Source organism: Bombina bombina, chromosome 3 (genome assembly GCF_027579735.1).
Source record: "Bombina bombina isolate aBomBom1 chromosome 3, aBomBom1.pri, whole genome shotgun sequence".
NCBI classification, from domain to species: domain Eukaryota; kingdom Metazoa; phylum Chordata; class Amphibia; order Anura; family Bombinatoridae; genus Bombina; species Bombina bombina.
Window position 1 is genome coordinate 634312508 of NC_069501.1, and position 14920 is coordinate 634327427.

The 14920-nt window shown below is 41.2% G+C and overlaps 1 protein-coding gene across 1 annotated transcript in view; it reads left to right on the forward strand.

The window, feature by feature from the left end:
• The window catches only part of LOC128651855 (uncharacterized), a 199174-nt gene that overhangs the window by 52535 nt on the left and 131719 nt on the right, over positions 1–14920 (forward strand). The window contains exon 5 of the mRNA XM_053704840.1: positions 9307–9470. Within this exon, the coding sequence (XP_053560815.1) occupies positions 9307–9470 (164 nt within the window). The remainder of the gene's footprint in view (positions 1–9306; positions 9471–14920) is intronic.

Genomic DNA, 14920 nt, shown 5'->3' on the forward strand with positions numbered 1-14920 from the left:
CAGAAGCCAGATTGCAGAGGGTTGAGCAATGAGTTGGAGGACAGGATTTTTGAAGCTAGCGGGAGCAGTGATATGGGGCAGTAGTTTGCAGGAAAGTTAGAGTCAAGGGAGGGTTTTTTGAGGATGGGGGTGACCTTTGCATGTTTGAAGGAGGCAGGGAATGAGCCGGTAGAAAGGGATAGGTTGAATATATGAGTAAGAGCCGGAGTGAGGGTGGGAGACAGAGAAGGTATTAGATGTGAAGGAATAGGGTCAAGTGGCCAGGTAGTGAGGTGTGAGGAAGACAATAGGGAAGTCACTTCACTCTGAGTGGTTGGGAGGAGGGTGCAGAGAGTGGCAGAGGGGGTGACTGTGAGCGAAGTTGGGAGATTGCAGGCTTGTGTTGGGATATTTTATTTGGATGGTAAGTGTTTTATTGAAAAAGTAGTCAGCCAGGTCTTGGGCACTGAGTGCAGATGAGGGGGGTGGTGCAGGTGGGTAGAAGAGGGATTTGAAAATGGAGAAGAGTCTTTTAGGGTTTGAGGAGTGAGTGGATTAAAGAGAAGAGAAGTAGGTTTGCTTAACTAGGTGAAGGGCAGAGGTGTAAGAGTGAAGAATGAACTTATAGTGCATGAAATCAGGTTCAGAGCGTGATTTCCTCCAGGCACGTTGAGCAGTGTGGCGTGTTTGCTGGGAGTGCCAGGGCTGGAGCTGACGATGTGGGGCTTTGCGAAGTTGGGGCGGAGCGAGAGTGTCAAGTGCAGAGGAGAGGGTAATGTTATAGTGGGTTATAGCAAGGTCAGGGCAGGATATCGTGGAAGTGTGGGGGAGGCATATTTGAATAAAGTTGGAGAGTTGGGGAGGTCTACAGTGTGCAGATTTCTACAGGTGCGGGGGCAAGGGGGGGGAAGTAGGCTTAGTCTGTTTTTTAAGATGAAAGGTGAGCAGATGGTGGTCTGAGATGGGAAATGGGTGACAGGCAACATCAGAGAGAGCGCAGAGATAGGAGAATACCAGATCAATCGAGTGTCCATCGCGGTGGGTAGGGAATAGGGTGGATTGTGAGAGGCCGAAGGAGTTAGTGAGTGAGAGAAGTTTAGAGGCAGCAGGGACAGATGGGTTATCAATGGGGATGTTGAAGTCCCCCAGAATTAGAGTAGGTGTATTTGTAGAGAGAAAGTAATGAAGCCAGGCAGAAAAGTTGTTAAGGAATTGGGAGGGGGCGATAGATAACTGCCACTCTGAGAGAGAGGGGGGAGAACAGGCGAATGCAGTGGACTTCAAAGGAAGAAAAGGAGAGAGATTAAAATGGAGATTGGTAATGATAGGATTAGAAGGGGGAGAGTAAGATGCCTACACCGCCACCATGTCTCTCACCTGGCCTAGGTGTGCAGCTAAAGTGGAAATCACCGTGTGTGAGAGCAGCAATAAAGGCAGTGTCAGAGAAAGATAGCCAGGTTTCAGCAATTGCTAAAAGGTTGAAAGCATTGGAAACAAACAGGTCGTTAACAGTTGTAAGTTTATTACAGATGGAGCGAGCATTCCAGAGGGCACAAGAAAAGAGAGGGGATAAGCGCTGTGGGTTAATAGAGATGAGATTGTTGGTATTGCGTGACCTAGAGTTTTTGCAGTGGGAGACAGAGCGAAAGTGTAAAAGTGTGGTGATTGCTGCAGGGCCAGGGTTAGGAGAGACGTCACCAGCAGCAAGCAGTAGTAGCAGTGAGAGTGACAGAAGGTGAGAGTGAGATTTGTAGGAGTGGCTATGACTAGACACAGGAGAGTTAGAGGGAGAAGTGTTTCTAAGGAAAAAGAGTAGTTCATGAGAGGACAGCATAGGGATGAGAGAAGGGAGGGTGAGATATGGGTAGTGTGTGGATTGTTGTTATAGGGACATGTAGTGAGTTTTAGGAGAAGGGCAGACAGAGAGAGCAGAATAGACAGAGAGCATTGTGTAGAAGTATAGTTATTAAAGGGACACTGAACCCAAATTTTTTCTTTCGTGATTCAGATAGAGCATGACATTTTAAGCAACTTTCTAGTTTACTCCTATTATCACATTTTCTTCATTCTCTTGGTATCTTTATTTGAAATGTGAGAATGTAAGTTTAGATGCCGGCCCATTTTTCGTGAAGAACCTGGGTTGTTCTTGCTGATTGGTGGATAAATTCATCCACCAATAAAAAAGTGCTGTCCAGAGTACTGAACCAAAAAAAAAAAAAAAAAAAAAAAAGCTTAGATACCTTCTTTTTCAAATAGAGATAGCAAGAGAGCGAAGAAAAATTGATAATAGGAGTAAATTAGAACGTTGCTTAAAAATGCATGCTCTATCTGAATCACGGAAGAAAAAATGTGGGTTTGAGTGTCCCTTTACGTTTACCTGTTAGTGGGACTGCAGTTTCCACCTCCAGTTTCTAACTCTAGTGAGTAACTCTGCCACTTGGAATAGAGAGCTACTTAGAATCAGAGAGCCATGGCTCAACTGAGCCTGTGGGCTGCTGTATGTAGCAGTCAGTGTAATGAACTGATTCTGTGCAGCTGTTACAAATGCAAGGTACCCCATTTTTAAACGGGTACCTTACATTCCATCTTCAGTGTGCGACTACGATCTTACTAAGAAGATCTCCACGCTCGATGGCTCCGCGGTCGCCAGTCTTCAGTTCTGCGGTTACCTCCACTCCGCGCCGGCTTGGCCCTGGATGAAGATAGAAGAGGTCGCTGTGCTGGAAGAAGATATCGCCGCCTCCAAGAAAACTTCACCGCCTGGAAGAAGACCTTCTCCGCCGGACTTCAGGAACGGTGAGTACCTATTTGGGGGTTAGACTTAGATTTTTTTTTTTTTTAAGATAAGGGGTTTAATAGACTTGTAAAAGAGGTGAATATCCTTTTAAGGGCAGTAAAAGAGTTCAATGCCCTTTTAAGGGCAATGCCCATACAAATGCCCCTTTAGGGGCAATGGGTAGTTTAGGTTTTTTTAGTGTTTTTTATTTTGGGGGGTTTGGTGGGTGGGTTTTGCTGTTAGGAAGGGACTTAGTATTTTTTTAAATGTAAAAGAGCTGTTTAACTTAGGGCAATGCCTTAGAAAAGGCCCTTTAAGGGCTATTGGTAGTTTAGTTTAGGTTAGGGGGTGTTTATTTTTTTTTATTTTTGATAATTTTGTTTATTTTTATCTGTAATTTTAGACTTTTTTCTGTTTTTGTAATTTTAGATTAATTTTTTTGTAATTTAATGTTAGGTTTTATTTTTAAATTAATTTTAGGATTTTTTATTTTTTATTATAACTTAGTTTATGTAATTGGGGTTAATTCAGGGGGTGTTAGGTTAGGGGGCTTAGTAATTAAATTAGTTATTTGCGTTGTGGGGGTTGGCGGTTTAGGAGTTAATAGGTTAATTAGGTTTATTGCGATGTGGGGGTTTGGCGATTTAGGGGTTAATATGTTAATTAGATTTATTGCGATGTGGGGGGTTGGCGGTTTAGGGGTTAATAGTATAATTAGGTAGTTGGCATTGTAGGGTTTGGCGATTAATATTGTAATTTGTTTAGTTGGCGTTGTGGGGGTTTAAGGGTTAGGTTGTTTCTGTTGTGGGGGTTTTACGGTTTAAGGGTTAGGTTTTTTGTTAATACTTCGTGCAGGCGGTTAGTTGTTTTTTTTCTTAATACTTTGTGTGGGTGATTAGTTTTTTTTTGTTGTTAATACTTTTTGTCGGTGTTGTTGGTATTGCGTGACCTAGGCTTTTTTGCAGTGGGAGACAGAGCGAAAGTGTAAAAGTGTGGTGATTGCTGCAGGGCCAGGCCTCGCCACGGTCGAGCAAAGAAGATGAGTGCACGTGCTCAACGTCATATCCAGAGGTTGACGTTGAAAAATATACGTATGAGTGCTGCCAGCATTGCTGTAAAGGTTGAAGGGGTGGGGGGTCAGCCTGTCAGAGCTCAGACCATACGCCGCACACTGCATCAAATTGGCCTGCATTGCTGTCATCCCAGAATGAAGCCTCTTCTAAAGATGAAGCACAAGAAAGCCCGCAAACAGTTTGCTGAAGACAAGCAGACTAAGGACATGGATAACTGGAACCATGTCCTGTTGTCCGATGAGACCAAGATAAACTTATTTGGTTCAGATGGTGTCAAGCGTGTGTGGTGGCAACCAGGTGAAGGGTACAAAGACAAGTGTGTTTTGCCTACAGTCAAGCATGGTGGTGGGAGTGTCATGGTCTGGGCCTGCACTGGGGAGCTACAGTTCATTGAGGGAACCATGAATGCCAACATGTACTGAGACATACTGAAGCAGAGCATGATCCCTCCCTTTGGAGACTGCGCCGTAGGGCATTATTCCAACATGATAACGACCCAAAACACACCTCCAAGATGACCACTGCCTTGCTAAAGAAGCTGAAGTTAAAGGTGATGGACTAACCAAGCATGTCACCAGACCTAAATCCTATTGAGCATCTGTGGGGCATGCTCAAACTGAAGGTGGGGGAGTGCAAGGTCTCTAACATCCACCAGCTCCGTGATGTCGTTGTGGAAGAAGACTCCAGTGGCAACCTGCAAAGCTCTGGTGAACTCCATTCCCAAGTGGGTTAAGGAAATGCTGGAAAGTAATGCTGGCCATACAAAATATTGACACTTTGGGCCTAATTTGGACATTTCCACTTAGGGGTGTACTCACTTTTGTTGCCAACAGTTTAGACATTAATGGCTGTGTGTTGAGTTATTTTGAGGAGACAGCAAATGTTCACTGTTATACAGGCTGTACACTCACTACTTTACATTGTAGCAAAGTGTAATTTCTTTAGTGTTGTCACGTGAAAAGATATAATAAAATATTTACAAAAATGTGAAGGGTGTACTATATATATATATATAAAACAAAATTTATGCTTACCTGATAAATTTCTTTCTTTTGCGATGTACCGAGTCCACGGATTAATCCTTACTTGTGGGATATTATCCTTCCTAACAGGAAGTGGCAAAGAGAGCACCACAGCAGAGCTGTCTATATAGCTCCCCCCTTAACTCCACCCCCCAGTCATTCGACCGAAGGCCAAGGAAGAAAAAGGAGAAACTATAAGGTGCAGAGGTGACTGAAGTTTTTAATAAAAAATACCATCTGTCTTGAATAGACAGGGCGGGCCGTGGACTCGGTACATCGCAAAAGAAAGAAATTTATCAGGTAAGCATAAATTTTTTTTTTTTTTTGCATGATGTACCGAGTCCACGGATTCATCCTTACTTGAGGGATACCAATACCAAAGCTTTAGGACACGGATGAAGGGAGGGACAAGACAGGAACCTAAATGGAAGGCACCACAGCTTGCAAAACCTTTCTCCCAAAAATAGCCTCTGAAGAAGCAAAAGTATCAAATTTGTAAAATTTTGAAAAGTTATGGAGCGAAGACCAAGTCGCAGCCTTACAAATCTGTTCAACAGAAGCATCATTTTTAAAAGCCCATGTGGAAGCTACCGCTCAAGTAGAATGAGCTGTAATCCTTTCAGGAGGCTGCTGTGCAGCAGTCTCATAAGCCAAACGGATGATGCTTTTCAGCCAAAAGGAAAGAGAAGTCTCCGTAGCCTTTTGACCCCTACGCTTTCCAGAATAGACAACAAACAAAGAAGATGTTTGACGAAAATCTTTGGTTGTCTGCAAATAAAATTTCAAAGCACGAACCACGTCCAAGTTGTGCAACAGACGTTCCTTCTTACAAGAAGGATTAGGACACAGAGAAGGAAAAACAATTTCTTGATTGATATTCCTGTTAGTAACAACCTTAGGTAGGAACCCAGGCTTGGTACGCAAAACCACCTTATCAGCATGGAACACAAGATAAGGTGAGTCAGATTGTAATGCAGATAGTTCAGAAACTCTTCAAGCTGAAGAGATAGCAACTAGGAACAAAACTTTCCAAGATAAAAGCTTAATATCTATGGAATGCATGGGTTCAAACGGAACCCCCTGAAGAACTCTAAGAACTAAATTTAGACTCCATGGCGGAGAACAGGTTTAAATACAGGCTTAATTCTAGCTAAAGCCTGACAAAAAGCCCGAACGTCTGGAACATCTGCCAGACGCTTGTGCAACAAAATAGACAGAGCAGATATCTGTCCTTTTAGGGAACTAGCTGACAATCCTTTCTCCAATCCCTCTCGGAGAAAAGACAAAATCCTAGGAATCCTGATTTTACTCCAGGAGAAGCCTTTGGATTCACACCAAAAAATATATTTACGCCATATCTTATGATAGATTTTCCTGGTAACAGGCTTTCGAGCCTGAATCAAGGTATTTATGACTGACTCAGAGAAACCCCGCTTTGATAGAATCAAGCGTTCAATCTCCAAGCAGTCAGTTCCGCAGTGGTTACAGGAACAATGCACGCTATAGGTTGAAGAAGAAAACCTTGATGAACAAAAATTTTCTTTAGGAGACCCTCTAATTTTTTATCCATAGGATCAATGAAAGCACAACTACCTTCAATAGGTATAGTTGTACGCTTAGCCAGAGTAGAAATAGCTCCCTCCACCTTAGGGACCATCTGCCATGAGTCCTTTATGGTGTCAGAAATGGGAAACATTTTCTTAAAAACAGGAGGGGGAGCGAACGGAATACCTGGTCTATCCCACTCCTTAGTAACAATGTCCGAAATCCTCTTAGGGACCGGAAAAACATCAGTGTAAACAGGAACCTGTAAATATTTGTCCATTTTACACAATTTCTCTGGAACTACAATAGGGTCACAATCATCCAGAGTAGCTAAAACCTCCCTGAGCAATAAGCGGAGGTACTCTAGCTTAAATTTAAATGCCGTCATATCTGAATCTGTCTGAGGGAACATCTTTCCTGAATCAGAAATCTCTCCCTCAGACAGCAAATCCCTCATCCCTACCTCAGAACATTGTGAGGGAATATCGGATACGGCTACTAAAGCGTCAGAAGGCTCAGCATTTGTTCTTAACCCAGAGCTACTGCGCTTCCCTTGCAACCCAGGCAGTTTAGATAAAACCTCCCAAATAAGCCAAATGACCCCTCAAGCAAATGTCCCATAAACATAAAAAACGTTACTCCCAGAACACACAAACGTTTGTCCCAATTTCTCATAAACAAACTGAGTGCCCAAAAACTTAGCCCTTTATGCAAGCTAGTAAAGCCTCTTTCACAATAGGATTACTGCTTACCCTTCCCTTAATGGGGATACTGTCAGCCTTTCTGAGTTAACACAGTCTCTGCAGAAAATATGACTGAACATACCTCATTGCTGTATAGTAAGAAACTGTTCCTCACACTGAAGTTTTCCTGTACTCCTCAGCTTCTGTGGGAACAGCAGTGGACCTTAGTTACAAATGCTAAGATCATAATCCTCCAGGCAGAAATCTTCATCTATGTCCTGCCTGAGAGTAAATAGTACAACACCGGTACCATTTAAAAATAACAAACTCTTGATTGTAGATAAAATAAAACGAACAGCTTAACACCTCTTTCACTTTACCCTTCCTGCTTAGAGCCGGCAATTAGAATGACTGGGGGGGTGGAGTTAAGGGGGGAGCTATATAGACAGCTCTGCTGTGGTGCTCTCTTTGCCACTTCCTGTTAGGAACGATAATATCCCACAAGTAAGGATGAATCCGTGGACTCGGTACATCATGCAAAAGAAATATATATATATATATATATATATATATATATATATATATACAGGGAGTGCAGAATTATTAGGCAAGTTGTATTTTAGAGGATTAATTTTATTATTGAACAACAACCATGTTCTCAATGAACCCAAAAAACTAATTAATATCAAAGCTGAATAGTTTTGGAAGTAGTTTTTAGTTTGTTTTTAGTTTTAGCTATTTTAGGGGGATATCTGTGTGTGCAGGTGACTATTACTGTGCATAATTATTAGGCAACTTAACAAAAAACAAATATATACCCATTTCAATTATTTATTTTTACCAGTGAAACCAATATAACATCTCAACATTCACAAATATACATTTCTGACATTCAAAAACAAAACAAAAACAAATCAGTGACCAATATAGCCACCTTTCTTTGCAAGGACACTCAAAAGCCTGCCATCCATGGATTCTGTCAGTGTTTTGATCTGTTCACCATCAACATTGTGTGCAGCAGCAACCACAGCCTCCCAGACACTGTTCAGAGAGGTGTACTGTTTTCCCTCCTTGTAAATCTCACATTTGATGATGGACCACAGGTTCTCAATGGGGTTCAGATCAGGTGAACAAGGAGGCCATGTCATTAGATTTTCTTCTTTTATACCCTTTCTTGCCAGCCACGCTGTGGAGTACTTGGACGCGTGTGATGGAGCATTGTCCTGCATGAAAATCATGTTTTTCTTGAAGGATGCAGACTTCTTCCTGTACCACTGCTTGAAGAAGGTGTCTTCCAGAAACTGGCAGTAGGACTGGGAGTTGAGCTTGACTCCATCCTCAACCCGAAAAGGCCCCACAAGCTCATCTTTGATGATACAAGCCCAAACCAGTACTCCACCTCCACCTTGCTGGCGTCTGAGTCGGACTGGAGCTCTCTGCTTTTTACCAATCCAGCCACGGGCCCATCCATCTGGCCCATCAAGACTCACTCTCATTTCATCAGTCCATAAAACCTTAGAAAAATCAGTCTTGAGATATTTCTTGACCCAGTCTTGACGTTTCAGCTTGTGTGTCTTGTTCAATGGTGGTTGTCTTTCAGCCTTTCTTACCTTGGCCATGTCTCTGAGTATTGCACACCTTGTGCTTTTGGGCACTCCAGTGATGTTGCAGCTCTGAAATATGGCCAAACTGGTGGCAAGTGGCATCTTGGCAGCTGCACGCTTGACTTTTTTCAGTTCAGGGGCAGTTATTTTCCACACGCTTCTTGCGACCCTGTTGACTATTTTGAATGAAACGCTTGATTGTTCGATGATCACGCTTCAGAAGCTTTGCAATTTTAAGAGTGCTGCATCCCTCTGCAAGATATCTCACTATTTTTGACTTTTCTGAGCCTGTCAAGTCCTTCTTTTGACCCATTTTGCCAAAGGAAAGGAAGTTGCCTAATAATTATGCACACCTGATATAGGGTGTTGATGTCATTAGACCACACCCCTTCTCATTACAGAGATGCACATCACCTAATATGCTTAATTGGTAGTAGGCTTTCGAGCCTATACAGCTTGGAGTAAGACAACATGCATAAAGAGGATAATGTGGTCAAAATACTTATTTGCCTAATAATTCTGCACTCCCTGTATATATATAAATAATGTAATAGTCATTAATGGTATTTTTGTTTCATTGCATAAAATAATTCTTCTCTTCTCTTTTCATTAACAACCCAATAGTGGAAGGCCTTTATATCAATGCCTTTGCTAGGATCCTGAAGGGAAGTCAGAGCAAACATTTGCCAGAGTTACCGCAGCACTGGGGAGGGGAAGAAAAATTTCTCACGAGGCAACATGACTTCTCAAGCTTACAGAAATCACCAAGATGGACTGATCCCTCTGTGGTATGTAAAGTACATATTTGTAAGATAATAAATAATCATATTTCATTCTTGGATGAAAGAAAATAAAAATGTTTTTGCGATTCCTTTTATTTTGTGATATTATGTAACTTTATATAATGTAATGCTTGCAACACATTAATTTGTAAATTGTACAGTTTACCAAATAATATGAAAAAGTCTAAATTGTAAAATGTAATTATATTTACAAAAAAAAATAATTTTAGTCTCATTCGCCTAGATTACGAGTCTTGCGTTAGCCTTAAAAAGCAGTGTTAAGGGGTCCCAACGCTGCTTTTTAACTCCCGCTGGTATTACGAGTCTGGCAGGTACAGGTGTACCGCTCACTTTTTTCCCCGCGATTTTAGCATACCGCAAATCCCCTTACGTCAATTGCGTATCCTATCTTTTTAATGGGATTTGCCTAAGGCCGGTATTACGATTGCTGGAAAAAGTGAGTGGTACACCCTCTCCTGTCCAGACTCCTACCACATTTAAAAGTCAGTAGTTAAGAGTTTTATGGGCTAACGCTGTAACATAAAACTCTTAACTAAAGTGCTAACAGTACACTAACACCCACCTACATTTATTAACCCCTAATCTGCCGCCCCCAACGTCGCCACTACTATATTAAATGTATTAACCCCTAAATATAAATCTAACCCTAACACCGACCTAACTTTAATATAATTTAAAAAATATAAATAAAATTACTACAATTAATTAAATTATTCCTATTTAAAACTAAATACTTACCTGTAAAATAAACCCTAAGCTAGCTACAATATAACTTATAGTTACATTGTCGCTAGCTTAGGGTTTATTTTTATTTTACAGGCAACTTTGTATTTATTTTAACTATGTACAATAGTTATTAAATAGTTATTAACTATTTAATAACTACCTAGTTAAAATAAGTACAAATTTACCTGTAAAATAAACCCTAACCTAAGTTACAATTACATCTAACACTACACTATAATTAAATTAATTCCCTAAACTAACTACAATTAATTACAATTAAATTAAATAAACTAAATTACGAAAAAAAACCCCACTAAATTACAGAAAATAATAAAGAAATTACAAATTTTTAAACTAATTACACCTAATCTAATCCCCCTAATAAAATAAAAAAGCCCCCCAAAGTAAAAAAATTCCCTACCCTATACTAAATTACAAATAGCCCTTAAAAGGGCTTTTTGCGGGGCATTGCCCCAAAGTAATCAGCTCTTTTACCTGTACAAAAAAAATACAATAACCCCCAACATTAAAACCCACCACCCACACACCCAACCCTACTCTAAAACCCACCCAATCCCCCCTTAATAAAACCTAGCACTAACCCCTTGAAGATCACCCTACCTTGAGACGTCTTCACCCAGCCGGGCACAAGTGGTCCTCCAGAGAGGCAGAAGTCTTCATCCGATCTGGGCAGAAGAGGACCTCCAGATGGGCAGAAGTCTTCATCCAGGCGGCATCTTCTATCTTCATCCATCCGGAGCGGAGCGGGTCCATCTTCAAGCCAGCTGAAGGCTTTAAAGGGACACTAAACCCCAAATTTTTCTTTCATGATTAAGGTAGTTAATACAATTTTAAACTACATTCCAGTTTAATTCTATTATCTAATTTGCTTCATTTTTTTTAGATATCCTTTGCTGAAGAAATAGCAACACACATGGATGAGCCAATCACATGATTCATCTATGTGCAGCCACCAATCATCATCTACTGAGCCTATCTAGATATGCTTTTTAGCAACGAATATCCAGAGAATGAAGCAAATTAGATAAAATATACCTTGAACCGTCTTCACCCAACCGGCCAGAAGAGGACATCCAGACTGGCAGAAGTCTTCATCTAGGCGGCATCTTCTATCTTCTTCCATCCGGAGCGGAGTGGGTCCATCTTGAAGACATCCGACGCGGAGCATCCTCTTCCTGAAGAATGAAGGTTCCTTTAAGTGACGTCATCCAAGATGGCGCCCCTTCAATTCCGATCAGCCAATCGGAATTAAGGTAGGAAAAATCCTATTGGCTGATGCAATCAGCCAATAGAATTGAGCTTGCATTCTATTGGCTGATTGGAACAGCCAATAGAATGCGAGCTCAATGCTATTGGCTGATTGGATCAGCCAATAGGATTGAGCTTCAATTCTATTGGCTGATTACATCAACCAATAGGATTTTTCCTACCTTAATTCCAATTGGCTGATAGGATTCTATCAGCCAATCGGAATTGAAGGGACGCCATCTTGGATGATGTCACTTAAAGGAACCTTCATTCTTCAGTCGCAGTCGGATGGAAGAGGATGCTCCGCGTCGGATGTCTTCAAGATGGACCCGCTCCGCTCCGGATGGAAGAAGACAGAAGATGCCGGTCTGGATGTCCTCTTCTGGCAGGATCGGATGAAGACTTCTGCTGGTCTGGAGGTCCACTTGTGCCCGGTTGGGTGAAGACGGCTCAAGGTAGGGTGATCTTCAAGGGGGTAGTGTTAGGTTTAATTAAGGGGGGATTGGGTGGGTTTTAGAGTAGGGTTGGATGTGTGGGTGGTGGGTTTTAATGTTGGGGGGGTATTTTTTTTTTTTTACAAGTAAAAGAGATGATTAATTTGGGGCAATGCCCCACAAAAAGCCCTTTTAAGGGCTATTTGTAATTTAGTATAGGGTAGGGAATTTTTTTATATTGGGGGGCTTTTTTATTTTATATTGGGGGATTAGATTAGGTGTAATTAGGTGTTTGTTTTTTTGTACTTTATTTTATTTTATTTAATTGTATTTAATTGTAATTAGTTTAGATAATTAATTTAATTATAGTGTAGTGTTAGGTGTAATTGTAACTTAGGTTAGGGTTTATTTTACAGGTACATTTGTCTTTATTTTAACTAGGTAGTTATTAAATAGTTAATAACTATTTAAGAACTATTGTACCTAGTTAAAATAAATACAAAGTTGCCTGTAAAATAAAAATAAACCCTAAGATGGCTACAATGTAACTATTAGTTATATTGTAGCTAGCTTAGGGTTTATTTTACAGGTAAGTATTTAGTTTTAAATAGGAATAATTTAGTTAATTATAGTAAATTTATTTAGATGTATTTAAATTATATTTAAGTTAGGGGGTTGTTAGGGTTAGACTTAGGTTTAGGGGTTAATAAATTTATTATAGTGGCGGCGACGGCAGATTAGGGGTTAATACATTTAATATAGTTGCGGCGACGTTGGGGGGGCAGATTAGGGGTTAATAAATAAAATGTAGGTGGCGGCGGTGTCCGGAGCGGCAGATTAGGGGTTAATAATAATAATGTAGGTGGCGACGATGTCGGGGGCGGCAAATTAGGGGTTAATAAGTGTAATATTAGGGGTGTTTAGACTCTGGGTTTATGTTAGGGTGTTAGGTGTAGACATAAAATGTATTTCCCCATAGGAATCAATGGGGCTGCGTTAGGGCTGTGATCCCATTGAAAAGATAGGATACGCAATTGGCATAAGGGGATCTGCTGTATGGAAAGGTCGCTGCTGGAAAGTGAGCGTTAGACCCTTTCCTGACTGACTCTAAATACCAGCGGGCAGCCAAAACCAGCGTTAGGACCCCTTAACGCTGTTTTGGACGGCTAACGCAGAACTCTAAATCTAGCCGTCCGTGTCTACCAACAAGGGTTGCAGGCAGCAGCACCCTCTGGCAGACACGGGGTAAAAACAAACAAAGGAAACTTTTGTATAGAAGGGGGGAGGCTACCTATTTAAACTGTGTACACAGAACAGCTGCCAGAGCAGCCCTGCCCCCTTCCTTCCCCCTCGGTAATGAAAAAAAAAAATATATATATATATTTTAAATGGCTTCAAATTATTTTATTTTTTTTAAAACAGGCAGCCTTCTGTAAAAGGCATAATAATAGGCGCCGTCTTGGCTGTTGCACACCCTGTGCAGAGTGGGTCACACTCACACCACCGAACATTTTCAAAATAACAGCTGACAGGCCAGCCTGCCCTGTAAAAAAGTGCTGGCCTGTGAGACAGAGGGCGGCTTGGGGAGCCAGGGCGTGGGCGGGTGGGAGGGTAACAAGACTTGGAGGTGAACTTTTACTTACCTTGATCCTAATACTACTAGAAGGGATCTCTTGGCTGGCTTAGTATAAGATGCAAGCCTGCAACTCTCTGATTGCGATTTGCTCAGATGATCTGTCGGCGGGGGTCCCCTGGCCCTGGGGATAAGGTGCGTGCAGGTTGGATAGCTGCACTCATACCCCAGCCTTCCACTGCACTGACTGAGTGCGCATTTGAGTGCGCACAAGGGCCCCGCCCCCAGAAAAGTTGCGGAGCAAAAATTAAAAAAAATGTAAGTAAAAAATTTTTTAAAAATAATTTTTAAAAATCCTGTGTTTTGAGGGGGCACAGCATTCCATTTGGGTGGGCATTGCCCCCCAATGCCCCCCCCCCCTTGGAGCCGACCCTGCGGAGCTTGATACATATGCCCCAGTGTGTTCACCAAAAATGGACCGGGATCTAAACTTACATTCTTGCATTTCAAATAAAGATACCAAGAGAATGAAGAGGATTTGATAATAGGAGTAAATTAGAAAGTTGCTTAAAATTGCATGCTCTATCTGAATCACGAAAGAAAAAAAATTTGGGTTCAGTGTCCCTTTAAATCTATACAGTATATGTGTGTAATACTTTAATGGGTTTTACATGTGTTTTCTGCAACTTTTATTTTAATGGAAATAGTGGCAACGGTGTTAGTTTAAGCAAATATCAACCCCTTCATAATATAGTATGCTGAAATAATAGTAGATATATAATCTATTCAGTATTCATTATATACCAGTTAGTATCACTGGTGAAGTGTAGGAGAAGGGGGGTGCTGACTGTCTGATAGATATACAGGTACAAAAAAGAGAGAGAAGTTTGACAGTACCCAGCACTCACAAAACACTATATAGTAACAGTATGCATTGAAAACCGGATTGTGTCAATAAGAACTGGTTATTAAAACGTAACTTTTACTAATGATAGAATAAAAAGGGTGGTAAATAGTACCAAATGTATAACATAAATATGTGAGACATACATTTAAAACTTAGATTAAGAAACAGATCAGGACTGTGTGTGTGAGACTTCAAAAACATAATTACTTCCCTGGGTAATAGTTCAAATACACCGTAACCCTCAGGGCTCAGAGAATACACGGATTGCTCTAAAGCTAATCTAAAAAGGGGATTGACCCCAACAACATTACCTAATCTGAGCAATACTGGTATCTAGAGCAGGAGAGGAAACGGTTTATAAATGACTGATTAAAGAAGGCAATTGCCACATCAATATGAGCTTAGAAAGGTCCCAGGTAAACACAAATTAGCAAGTCTCATGCACACAGACAATGCCTGATGTACATTTCGCCGCTAGCACAGCTTTCTCAGAGGCTAACCAGAGTCAGGGCCCCAACCCGGTATT